The 13701-nt window shown below is 39.6% G+C and overlaps 1 protein-coding gene across 1 annotated transcript in view; it reads right to left on the bottom strand.

The window, feature by feature from the left end:
- Positions 1–13262, bottom strand: part of LOC132109881 (short transient receptor potential channel 7) — a 168337-nt gene extending 155075 nt beyond the window's left edge. Inside the window, exons 1-2 of the mRNA XM_059516277.1 lie at positions 13032–13262; positions 2843–3605 (exon numbers count right to left, since the gene is read on the bottom strand). Coding sequence (XP_059372260.1) covers positions 2843–3595 — 753 coding nt within the window. The 5' untranslated portion in view covers positions 3596–3605; positions 13032–13262. The remainder of the gene's footprint in view (positions 1–2842; positions 3606–13031) is intronic.
- Positions 13263–13701: the final 439 nt, after the last annotated feature.

Genomic DNA, 13701 nt, shown 5'->3' with positions numbered 1-13701 from the left:
CAACCCAAAACACAGACTAAATCAACAACAGATGAATCCTCCCAGAAATGTCTACATTGCTATGTGGGGATATTTGCATAATGCCGCACAAATACGTAAAGAATGAAGGCATGGTTTCAGGTGAGGCAGTAATGCTGTTGCTGCCACGTTGTGGAGACTGTGTGTTTCTATGCAAAAGCAAAAGCACTTTATTTGACCTTCCAAAAAATGAATACAGTTAAGAAACAGTGGTTAAGATTTATTAACAACACTGTTCCAGAACAGTGCAAACCAAATGTTTGAGTGTGTGCAGCTCATTTTACAGAGGACAGTTTCCTATACCTGAGAGAGTACAAGACAGCAGTACACAAAGGCTGTTTGTAAAAAAATGGGGCAATTTCAACTTTGCTACAGGACAATTTGGTGCTTCTGAATCAGAGACTGTAAGTATGTTTTATTATATGCTATTGGCTGTTTAAATGGTGATGTGTAAAGTAACACACATTATTTCCAATCTATCTGCATTTCAGATTTATTTGACTCAAACTGATATGGCAAAATTCACCACATTATTAATTGTCTTTATAATTGCTTTGGAAGCGATTATTTGCAGTTATGGCAAGGGGCATTACATTTCCAATATATGCTTGAGATGTTTGGCCAATCACAATGCACTGGGTCCGCTGACCAATCAGAGCAATCTAACCATTCAGAAGGAGAGGCATTGTAGAAATTGATACGTAAAAAAAAAAACTGGGCAAAGAGGAGCTACAATAATGTACCGAATGTGAAAATAATGTGTTTTTCCAACTATAAAGCATGCTAACATATTCTATCACACCCGATACAAACAATAATGATATTTGAAAATAGGCCCTTTAACAAAAGAAAAAAGACCTTCTGGAGGGAAGCAATCAGAGTCCTGACCTCAAACTCGCTGAGATGCTGTGATATCACTGTAAGAGAGCAATTCACACCAGATATATCAAGAAAACCGCTAAAATGAAACCACTTTGGTTCTAAATTCCTCCCGACCATGTGCAGGTCTGATGCACAATTACAGGAAACCCTGTGTTGAGGTTATTGCTTCCAAGAGTAGCACAGAATCACTAACAGCAATTACAAATAAGAAAAAAATTGAATCAAGATGCATTTACTTTACATACTGTAACATTAAAATACATAAAAAAGGAAAACATTGGCAAGACAAAATTATCTGCTAATGGGAACAGAAAAATAATCTTGTTTTCACTTTGAATTAAGTTTTTTTTTTCTACACCCACTTGCTGATGTTTTACGCATTAACTCACTTCTTTCTTATAGATTTTCAGAAATCAAGACTTCATATCTTATGTAATTTTGATTCTCAAGTAACTGTCTCTTGATATAAGAATTTTATATACTGTATTTGTGCTGAAAAACAAGACAAAGATACTACTTAAAGGTCCCGTTTTTCGCTTTTTTGAAGCTTTGATTGTGTTTACAGTGTGCAATATAACGTGTTCATGTTTCTGTATACCGCTGTTTTCACTGTCATAAAAACAGGCTGATGACTTCCTTGTTCTATAAAGTCCCTCCTTCAGAAATACGTAACGAGTTCTGATTGTGCCAGCGGTTCCTGTGTTGTGATTCGACACCAGCTTAGAGCATGCTGCCCTCCTGGAAACACGCGATTGGGCTAGTTTTGAGAAGCAAGTGGGCAGGATTTGTTTTGAAAACCTGGCAATCCTGATCTGAACCATAGACAGTAAAAGAACGCAGGTGCTGGAGATGTACTTATAATCAGAGGAGCGTTTTTACTGATGAGATGCGCATGAAAATCGCATTCGATTTGTTTGCACAGCCCTAACATCTAGTTAACAAAGCTAAACAGCGTTGCCCTTTGTGTAATAGGTTACAGAAACTGTTAAACACACCAACTTAAATAATAAAATACACTTACCGGTTGTGGTCCATAAACAATGCCTTCTCCAGACAAAGAGGGAACTGCTCCATCTTTCAAGAATAATCTTTGTGCGAATCAGGCATTAAACTGATTGAGATTAAGGAAGCTGTCCTCAGCAAAATGTGCTGCACATAGTTTTACATGTGGATTATAATTTTCGGGAACCGAGTTAAACATAAATTGTAACCATTGATCTCTAAGTACAGCGTCCCTGTGAAGCCCAAACAAAGATGATTGGACTCCGAGATGAAAATAACAGCGTTTCGACAACATTGCGACTAACACAAACGCAACACTTCCTCTTCTCCGTCGGAACGCAACAAGGCCACGCCCCCTTTTTTGTGTATTCATGTGGGCGGAGGTTAGTCAAAAAATTGTTTTAGTGACGACATTACTGCAGGAACTAGAGGAATGTAGTCCAAACGGGTCGCTTTTTGTAGTCGAATTCTGTTAAATAAAATATCTCGCTTGGCATTGGACTTTGAGCTTTAGAATTTTACAGATATTATTTATACTCTAACAACAACATTACACACTAACTAAAGTTTGAAACATGGGATCACAAAGAACGGGACCTTTAAGAAAATATTTTTTGCAGTGTCCATGATTTGTATTATTTTGTTGTAAAATGTAAAATGTTATCACCCAGCTTTTTATATGAATTAGATATACAAGTACGTCCAACTTTATCTGCATAAATACAGTATATATGTGTAGGGCAATATGTACTATATAAAAATATCAACTGTTTGACTGCTTCTATTGTTACAAAATGTAAAATATTTTAGCAAACCGGTCTAATCTGCTAAATGCGACTATAAGGCATGAAGATATTAAGATATTATAAACATTAACATTATCATTTGATGTTTGAAACAATGTGTATAAAAAAAATGCACATTTTTGTGTGTTTCTTACCTTAAACTCCGTCTCTATGTTGGCAAGTCGTGCGAGTTCATTGCTGAGCTCTAGTGCAGTCAGTACGGGATCTTCGCTGGACAGTGACAGGTAGGCGGCGCTAGCGAGCCCTTTGTATGCGTTCATGCGCGATCTGGAGTGACTAAATGAGTCACGTCTCTGTTTCTCTGTGCACTCGTAGCACTTGCAGAAGTAGTCATGTGGCCGCTCGATCCTGGCGCCCTTCATCAGCAGGATGTGTACGATCTCGTACTCCTGACAGTGTGCGGCCAGAATCACCGGCGTCACGTCGTGCGAAAACCGCGTCCCATCTTCGTCATAGGCGTAGAAGTCGTCATCCCTCAGTTCCTGCTCCAGCGGGCTCAAAGTCAGTCTCAAACCACCTGCGAATGCCGGATGAGCCAAAATGGCCTCCACGATTCGCACATAACCTTTGCTGATCGCCAAAAGGAGCGCGTCACCAATGCGTGCCATCCCGTCCTTCTTTAGCAAGAGCTCTGTGACCTCCAGGTGCTCGTTGCCAACTGCTAACTGCAGAGCGTTTTGCCCCATGTAGTCCACGCAGTTGAAGTTAAGCGTTTTGGACTCATCCAGCATTTTGCGGACGACGGGAATGTTACCATACTCTGCTGCATCAAGGAAACGCTCCTCCTCTGCCGTGAGGCTGGTGCCGCGTTCATTGAACATGTAGGCAGGGCCTCGGATGGCCTGCCGACGGCCCTTCTCTCGCAAGGTGGTGTGCCTGCGATTCATGACCTCTGACCTGAGAGAAGAAAAAAAATCAGTCTTGAAGAGCAATTGTTGAATAAAGTTTTGTTATCTTTGTCAACAAAAAGTATTGTTGTAGCCGATATCACATGGACTATTTTAACGATGTCCTTAATACCTTTCTAGGCCTTGAATGTGTTAGTTGCATTGCTGTCTATGCAGAGTCAGAAAGCAGTCAGATTTCATTAAAAATATCTTAATTTTTGTTCAGAAGATGAACGAAGGTCATATGGGTTTGGAGCAACATGAGAGTAATTAATGACAAGTTTAATTTTTGGGTGAACTATCCCCTTTAACAGAAGTAAAACAGAGTATAAAAAAATATTTCAGTTCATTGCTAAGGTAAAATTTCTAATTTTAGGACATTTTCACTAAAATTACTGAAACTAAAAAAATAAAATACTATATAATCATTTAATTAATAACAACAACAATTATAATACAATTAATATTAAAACAATTACTAAAACCTCAAAATATGAATAAATATTATGATACTAAAATAACATTAATTTTAACAACATAAAAAAAGTCACCAACTAGCTGTAAAAGGTTGCTGCTAAATAGCTTAAATGGGTTTATTTAATTCAACTAGTCTAATCTGTTCTGCTCATTGCACAGCACGAGATTGAGTCCATAATTGTTTGTCGATAGACTGACGGTTTAAAATGGCCAGTCACAGCTCTCCTTTTAGAAGTTGCTAAATTAGCCTTTCACGCCACATGAGACTGTCTGACTTCTGATTGGCCTAATAATCAATGACATCAGAGATCAGCTCGGGGCTACAACGCTTTCAAAGGATCTCACACAGACACATGGTGTTCAACAGTAGGAGCAAAATCTAAGAAATTGCAGCAATTTCAACACACACATTTCAGTTTTTATCATTTCCAGATAAGAGTCTGGATGGTATGATTTTCCATCATAAAACACAGGAGGATGAATATATCCCACTTTAAAAATGACATGATTGCAGGATGCAAATTTGTTTGTAAAATCATATAAATTTTAGCCCTTTTGATCACAGTCTTGTCTAAAATTGTACACATATGCTTCAGCAGAAAAATCTATCAGATGCAATTTGTTTTACACTCACCAACTGCTTGTACAGCATACAAACATAGATGCACTCACACACACACACACACACACACACATGAAACATACAGTACATGTGCAGTGAGCAGGTACATGTTTTGCTGCTCTGAACATTTAATTTCCAAATGCTGTCAAACTCCCTGTGATTGGGATATTGCATACTGCAGCAAATTTGGGAGAGTCACAACCTACTATAAAACAAAAACACAGCTTTTACACACACACTCACACACACAAACTACCCCAGAGAGATAATCCAAAGTTTTCCAGCTAGACACGCCAATGCAGAATATGTTGTTTAATTAGTGATGTTTGTAAAGTCATGTCAACCATTGCTGTTGCTCATATTTATGTTTATGGTGTGATTAGACTTCTAACACTAAGTGTGTGCATGATGTGATATTGAGAAGAGTGTGCTGATGCTTTACTAAAGGAACAGATAATGATACATTGAAAGACCTGAGACACATTTACAGACTAGAAGATCACAGAGACATGAGGATGCAGGACTACTGAAGACCAAAGAGAAAGAGCACACCTATCAACCACCCCGACCAACTTAGCAACCATTTAAGAATAATGTCCTTGCAACCACTTACAGTAGGAATTCCCTTGCAACTTCCTGGCAACCACACTGAAAACCCTAAAATCACATAAGACTGCCCTAGCAACACTCTAACAACCACCCAAATGTGTCCCAGCAATGCACTAGTAGCCACCCTGAACACCCTAGCAATCACTTAGGAATGCCCTAGCAACGTCCTGGGATCCACTCTGGACACCATAGCAACTACCTGAGAATGCCCTAGAATCATCTTAGCAACCACATAAGAATGCCTTAGCAACACCCTAACTACCACTTAAGAATGCCCTAGAAACACCTTAGCAACCACCTGAGAATGCCCTAACAACCACATAAGAGTGTCTCAGCAGCACTTTAATAACAACCCTGAACACCCTAGCAATCACTTGAGAAAGCCCTAGCAACATCCTAACAACCACTTAATAATGCTCTAGCAACACTCTAACAAGTACATAAGAATGCCCCAACAGTCTAACAATACCTAAGAATGCCCTATCAACCACCCAGAATGCCCTAGAAACATTCTAACAACCGTCTAAGAGTGTCCCTTCAACGACCTAGTGATCAACCCAAACAATCTAGCAACAACCTGAGAATATCTTAGCAACACACTGGAAAGTAACTAGCAATACTCTAGCAACAGCTTGGCAACCACCCACAATTTCTTGAGAAAAATAGAAGTGTAGAGTAGTTTTGCAGTGATGTTCAGTCAGTCTGGTGGGCCAGCGCTCGCCTGATACTCCGCTCCTCAGAGACGAATAAAAGAGTGATAAAGAGAGCGGAAAGAAGATTACACAGCACTCTGACACATCAAACACACACAAGTGCGGCTGAAAATGGAAGCCATTCAAACAGTGTGACTTCCCTGAGGGACATGAAGAAGAGAGAGAGAGAGAGAGAGAGAGAGAGAGAGAGAGAGAGAGAGAGAGAGAGAGAGAGAGAGCCCTGCTGAGCACAGTGTGTGTGTGAGGTCATCAAGATCCTCCAGATATGTCTGTCTCCTTCACACACACACTTACAGGTGCACAAACTGCATGTGTTTTCAAAGTTTCAAAGTTTGTGTCTGATTAATGTGACCGATATCTGTGGCATCAGCTCTACAAAATGGAGTTGCATAAACAACTAGATTTTTACTTTTTCTGGGGAAAATGTAAGCATTGTTTAACTTTTATGTTGCCCGTGCAATACATGATTCATTCTATTAAACAATGTAAAAAATAAAAATCACCTTGTGTCACTTTGTTGCTAAGGTGTTCTGGTGGTTGCTAGGTGTTGATTTACTGACTTCAGAGCCCAACTCCAAGTCTATATGATATTCTGGTCTCTAGTAGGTCTTTCTACACAGATATGATGCAATGCATTATGTCAGGGTTTCTCAAACGAGGGTTTGTAAGCTAATCAAAAGCTAATAATTAATTATATCAAATTTAAAGAAAAAAATTTTAAGAAAAAAATGTAATCTTAGTGGGATTATCAAATCAAAGGCTGATAAAGAAGTGTATAACATGAAAAAATAAATAAATAATCTTAAGGATTTGAAACATTAGCTTTTGATTATTTGAAAGTTAAGAATGTCAGACAAATATAAGTACTGTAACTTGTAAAATAAAATGATATAATATAATTATATAATTTTTATAAAATATTAATTTACATTTTAAATTGCACTTGTGATTTACAACAGTAGTATATTTCTGATGTTGAGACTTGTTCAAACGTATTTTATTTGAAGCTAAAATGATGACAATGGCAGTTTAGTAGAAGTAGCAGAGGATTATTATTCAAGCTGATGGACACATACTCACACAGAGAATGAATAATATGCAAACTTGGTCTATCCTTTCATCCTACTGTACTGTAGATCACCTCTCATCTCTCTCTTGTACCAGCATCAGCATAGAAATGGATTTTTTTTCTCCTCATCAGCACAAAGAATGAAAGGAGCAGCTGGAATCATAATGAGAGAGGAAGACTACAAGCCAGAGGAGTGAGACAGATGAAACAGAGCGGAAAAGGGAGATAAAAGAAGTGATGAACCTCTTTACAAACCCTTTGAAATGATGGAGCTTCTGTTGATATTTTAAAATGGGAGAAAAAAATTAAATAAAATGAGGAACAGGAAGCTGACCAGGAAGTTACCGTTTTTATTCCAGACAAGAAGAAAATGCTTTGGTTACTTAATGTAACCTCTGCTCCCTGAGATAATGGAATGAGCATTATGTATGGGAAAACTCCTTTTTTCCTTTCTGCTGAAGCCTGATTTGTTTACATTTGTGTAGCTGCACAAAAGGGGCAAGGCCGAGCGCTATATAAGTCGGTCCATAGTGCCATTCATCAGATCATTTGACTGAAGCGACGATCATCGTTTCATGCAGATCTTAGTGTGGCAAGTGACATTACACTCAGGGAACCGAGGTTACGTTAAGTAACCGAAGCATTCCCTTTCGAACCTTCACTCTCATTATGCATGGGAATGAATCCAATCACGCCGCACTACGAGCAACAATTACATGCTGCTCTGCGACCCCAGTGTTAGAGCACTAATGAGGGCCCTAAGGGACTTCGGCATATCTCGCCCCAAGCTTAGCTGAGGGCATGAGAAATCACTACCCACATGGGAGGTTTAAACAGATAGAATCCGTGCCTTCAGGACGGTGATGTCCTAGTTATAGAATCTGGCAAAAGTGGACGACGATGACCAGACGGCGGCCGCACATATCTCACTGATAGAAATGCTGCTGGACCATGCCCATGAGGAGGCCATTCCCCTTGTGGAGTGGGCTCTCACACCAATAGGGCATTCCAGTCCTTCTGATGCGTAAGTCAGAGCTATTGCATTAACAATCCAGTGAGACAGTCTTTGCTTGGTAACTAGCAGACCCTTCTGGCAGCCTCCAAAGCAAACAGTTGTTCAGACTGCCTAAACAGTTTAGAAAAGTTCCACATAGACTTTCAGAGCCCTAACAGGGCAGAGAGTGTTCGGTCCCTGCTCGCCGTCTGCATAGGGATATTATATATGTTCTAAAGGGAGTAGAGAGCACTTAGGAACATAGCCGTGTCTCGGTTTCAAAATGACCTTGCAGTCATTGAGCCCAAACTCGTGGCGCTGACCGACATCGCTTGTAAGTCATCCACATGCTTAACCGATGACAAAGCAAGGGGAAGGGCTGTTTTAAGTGATAAGGGCCACAAGTCAGCCGAACTAAGTGGCTCAAATGGGGGCCTTTTAAGGGCCCCTAGGACCATGGATAAGTCCCAATATGGCACAATCCAAGGGCGATGAGGTTATAGTCTCCTCGCGCCCTTCAGAAATTTAATGACCAAGTCATTTCTGCCTATTGAATGACCGGTGGGGATGCCAAATCATGCCTTTTGCCTGCAAGAGAAGGTCCCTCCTCAATGGGATGGCCACGGGGCCCTTGTCACCAGCTGCATCAGCTCTGGAAACCAAACCTGGTTTTTCCCAAGTGGAGCTACTGGGAGGAGGGAGCATTTAGTTTCCTTGACCTGCCTGATGATCTGGGGAATCAGGGTGATAAGAGGAAACGCATACTGGCGAGCCCTGGGCCAGTCTTGGGCCAGGGTTTCTAACCGCATAAAGAAAATGTTGGGTAATGAGAGTTGTCTTCTGAGGCGAAGAGGTCGAACTCTGCCTTCCCAAAGGCTGCCCAAATTCGCTGTACCGTCTGAGGATGCAGCACTCAATCGCCTGGGGCTACCTTGCCTCTGGACAGCATGTCCGCTCCCAGGTTCATCTTGCCCGGAACTGCCCATATCAAAAGGAGTTCTTTCTGTGCCCAGAGAAGGAGGCGACGAACCAATCTGTACAAGGCGTGAGACCTGAGACCACCTTGGTGATTGATATAAAACACCACTGTCATGCTGTCAGAATGGACCAGGACATGGTGGCCTTTGATGGCCAGAATGAAAGAATACAGGGCTAAAGATACTGGCAACATTTCCAGGCATATAGGCATCGCTGCTGAGCTGTCCAGGTGCTGAATACTGGATTGCCCTCCAACAGCGCTCCCCACCCGGAGTTGGACATGTCTGTGGTGATCACTTTCCTTCTGGAGGCCACGCCCATCCTCACTCCTGTCTGAAACAGGTGAATGGTCCTCCAGGGGTCCACAGCTTCGATACAGCGGCAGTCCACCCTGAACAGAAATCTGTTCAAGCATGGGGTGGGACTCTGGCTTTTAACAAAAATTGGAGGGGCCGCATGTGGCACAGGCCCAGAGGAGTTACAGAGATGGCATCAGCCATGAGGCCGAGCAGCCTCTGAAAAACCCTCAGGGGGGGGCGTGTCGTCCTCTGTTTGAGGGAAGTCGTCAATCGCTGAATTGTCAGGGACCGATCCGGCGAGATCCATGCCCACATTAGGGTGGAGTCTAGAACCGTTCCCAGAAAGACATAAAAAAAAAAACATTTTTTATGAATGTCAACAATATTTTGTAACACTCTGTGTCTGAATAAACAAAGGGGTGGTGGGGTACTTTCATTTTTAGTCTTCTTATGTTATTTACTTCTTACTAATACTCTTACTACTAATAATAATTTATTTAATTTATATTTTACTATATAAAATAATAAATATTATTATTATTATATTATTATTAATAATTAATCATTTGAATTATTATCTATTCATTAATAATTTTAGCAGGATGTCTTATATATTTTTATATTATAATGATATGATTTACTGATATGAGTTTCTTCCTTCCATGAAACACAAAATAAGATATCCTGAATGTCCACATAAATGAAAATACATGGTGACCAGGGACTGTCAAGCTCCAAAAATGACTCAAAAAAGCCTGAAATTTTAGTCTGTTTCTCACACACAGCATTTGTATTGCTTCAGAAGACTTTGAACATTGCAAACAAGTTACATAAACTCCGGTAATGGTATTTTTAGAAGCGTAAAAACTTTCAATTTCTTCTTTTGTGTTTCAAGGAAGATATTGACAGCTTCAAATGGACATAAAGGTAAGCAGATGATGACAGAATCTTCATATTTGTGTGAACCCTGAAAATGCTTTTGGAAAATACTGTAGCTCTGGCCATGTTCAAGTCAAGTCTCATCTGGAGATTGACGTGGAGATTAATGAAGATCTGATTCTGCCTGAGGTATCATTACCACTGGAGCAGATCGGAAGATGACACAGACAGCTTGTCTGGAATATTTTGGTAGGTTATTATTGTTTTCACCTCAGGCTGCAGATAGCGTCTTGAGACCAGAACCAACACTACAAACAGTTTTCTCATGCCTCTTTCTCATGTTTCTTTCAACTCTGCACACACTTTCAGACAATTATCAGTTAAATATCACTATAAAAAAAATAGCAAGCTGTCAGACATCAATATTTAAAGACTTATTGTGGTGATTCGGGCCTGTTTCTCGCACCAACTCCAACGGTTCTGGAGGAAAAGCGATCAGCCCATGTGCATCACAGAGGAGACCGTCGAACAAGAAACTCATAATACCTTAAAAATCAGACCACTAATTCTTACAAAATGATCAGTCAGATAATAGTTACTACTATTATTACCTACTTCTTTCAAATAATAAAACTTAAATTAAACATAAAACGCGTGTCACACCTTGTTCTTGAAAATGCCACACGATTAAAACTGGGGTCCTAATGACCAAAAACCTCAAAAAACAACTTAACCCTTTCACGCATAGTGGTCACTACAGTGGACAGCTATTAAAAAAGCATTTTCTTGAATTTGCACGGGTTTTTATGGCAAAGTTGCACATCAATCTCTTCATTGGACCCTGGTGCATCATCCTATAAATTGCAACCAAGTGGCAAGCCTTTGTGTTTCGATTTTTTCCCCCTCCAAACCAAGATGGCCAAGGGTCAGTCAGACATGCCAAGTTGCTCCAGAATATCCACCCATTCCTTCTATCCTAGGAGACTCTTGTAGGTAAAAAAAATATTGCAGTATAAAGCAATATCTAATGAGTCATATCACATTAAAATTTTCCAAGTTTTGATTTTAGATTGAGAGAAAACTCTGATTAATCACATGTACACTGTAGTGGACGCCATGCATGCAATGGCTATATTTCAGCTACAATTCATAATTATAATGTGAATATTGTTTTTGAAATTTAAAACTTAAAAACTTAATATGCATTGACTTTTTCTACTGTAAATAAATATATTTGTATTATTATAATGTAATTTTCATTGACATCGAAAAAAGTCATGTGATTACATAATGTATGACACTTGTAATGCATTACTTTACTTGTTAGATCAAAAAGTAATCTGATTTTATAGTGCATGTTATTGTAATGCGTTTTTTTACTAATAACATCAAAAAGTAATCTGATTACGTAATGCATGTTACTTTTAATGCGTTTCTTTACTCATAACATCAAAAAGTAATCGGATTACATAATGCATGTTACTTGTAATGCGTTTCCTTTCTCATAACATCAAAAAGTAATCTGATTATGTAATGTGCGTTATTGTAATGCGTTTTTTTACTCATAACATCAAAAAGTAATCTGATTACGTAATGCATGTTACTTGTAATGTGTTTCTTTACTCGTTACATCAAAAAGTAATCTGATTAGGTAATGCACATTACTTGTAGTTAATTACTTGTTAGATAGTTGATTAGGTAATGCATGTTACTTGTAACACATTACTTTACTTGTAACATCAAAAGAATAATCTGAATGGGTTATGCATGTTACTTGTAATGCGTTACCCCCAACACTGATCATTTCAGATGAGATTGAAAAAACGTATCGCTAGGTTTTCTCAGAGGAGGGCTATGATAGAAATGTGCATGTCCATCTTGAACATAATCATAATTATCAGCTAATAAGGGTAAATCTCCATACTCTGGTGCACTGGAGGGAGCATCGGAGTGGTTTCCACAGTTGTACCTTGACAGGCTGTAGAAAATTCTGATGGAATCACTTCCTCATGTTCTGATATCATAGATACGCAAAGTGCAACTTGTATGAAGTTGTATGAAGCCATTGCAATATTTTGCATTTATATTTTTTGAATATATTTTATAGTTTTCACATTATTTGATATAATTGCATTGATTAGTTTGTTAAATTCACATACTTTATCTGTTTGATTATTGTCTTATATTTAATACAGTATATCTTCAGTTTAAACCAACCGCATGCTGTCCACTCAAGTGGACATCTGAAGATCTCTTTGAAAAATTTGTAAAAAAATAAAATAAAAATCAATTCTTGTTTTTCATGCCCTAAGAGCAATAAAAACACATAGGAAAAAAATCCTGACTGAGGTTATCATAATTCATGCATGAAAGGGTTAAATTTGTGTTTTTTAAAAATACATTTATAATGTTAAGGAGATTTAGCAATTTATTATTATTATTATTATGATCATTAAAAACTAAATGAGTAATAGACTAATAAATAACAATAAATGCATAAAGACAGAAGCGCAATAAATCTATATAAATCTAGGCTATATATAAATTCACTGTGAAAGTAAAAATAGGCTGTTCTTATACTATACTCTTATAAAGACCCATTTTTACCTCATTCGATCCTTAAAAATGACTTTGGAAGTTTGGATATTGATTCGGTCATACTAAATTTTGACTTGAATAAACGAGAAAAACAGTTAATGGAATGATAGGTAACGTTACCACATGAAGCACAGTTTTAGGGCTACCTGACAATCATTTCACAGTGATCCCGTTATAAGATCTGAAGGTTGGACTCACGTGTCCGGTGGAGCGCCGCTGTACGGGGTCTCGATCAACTCCTCCGGGCTGCGCGTCTCATGATCGGCTCTGTGTGGCGAGCGCCGCCGCTGTCCGCGGTTCTGGAGACCGTCGCGCACCGGAGACGCGGCGCAGCATCGCCCTATACGCGCCGGCGAGCTCCCGATCAAGTCCAGCGGATCGCTGGGAAATGCGACTCTGGGTCGCGACTCGGTACGTGGAAGTGGCGCAGATGCCCGGCGCTTCAGGGGTCTCTTCGGCTGAGGGAGACGAGTCTGACCGGCAGGAGCTTGAGAGGAGGAGGAGGAGGGCGGGGAGGGAGAGGAAGAGGAGCCACGGAGCCCCTCGCCTTCGTCAGACATCGGGAGTGCTCGTGCTCCGCATCTGGTGAAGGAAAGGGCTTCTTGAAACTGAGACGCGCAACTTCAGCAACAAGTGGGAGCAGAGTTTTAACCTCAAAACACATCCAGTGACACGCACGCACGCACACACACACCTCAAATGAGTAACTGAAAAACTGCATAGACACTATACATAGTGTGACTTTAAACACTACAGACACAAGTGTATGCCTGATGAACATTTATCCGTAATCCGTATGACTTTCTATGACAAAAGAAGATGCAGCGATGAATGTATGAGCTGCTCTTTTCCATACAGTTAAATTGAA

Source organism: Carassius carassius, chromosome 29 (assembly GCF_963082965.1).
Source record: "Carassius carassius chromosome 29, fCarCar2.1, whole genome shotgun sequence".
In the NCBI taxonomy this organism is placed as follows: domain Eukaryota; kingdom Metazoa; phylum Chordata; class Actinopteri; order Cypriniformes; family Cyprinidae; genus Carassius; species Carassius carassius.
This window is presented reverse-complemented; position numbering and strand designations above follow the sequence as displayed.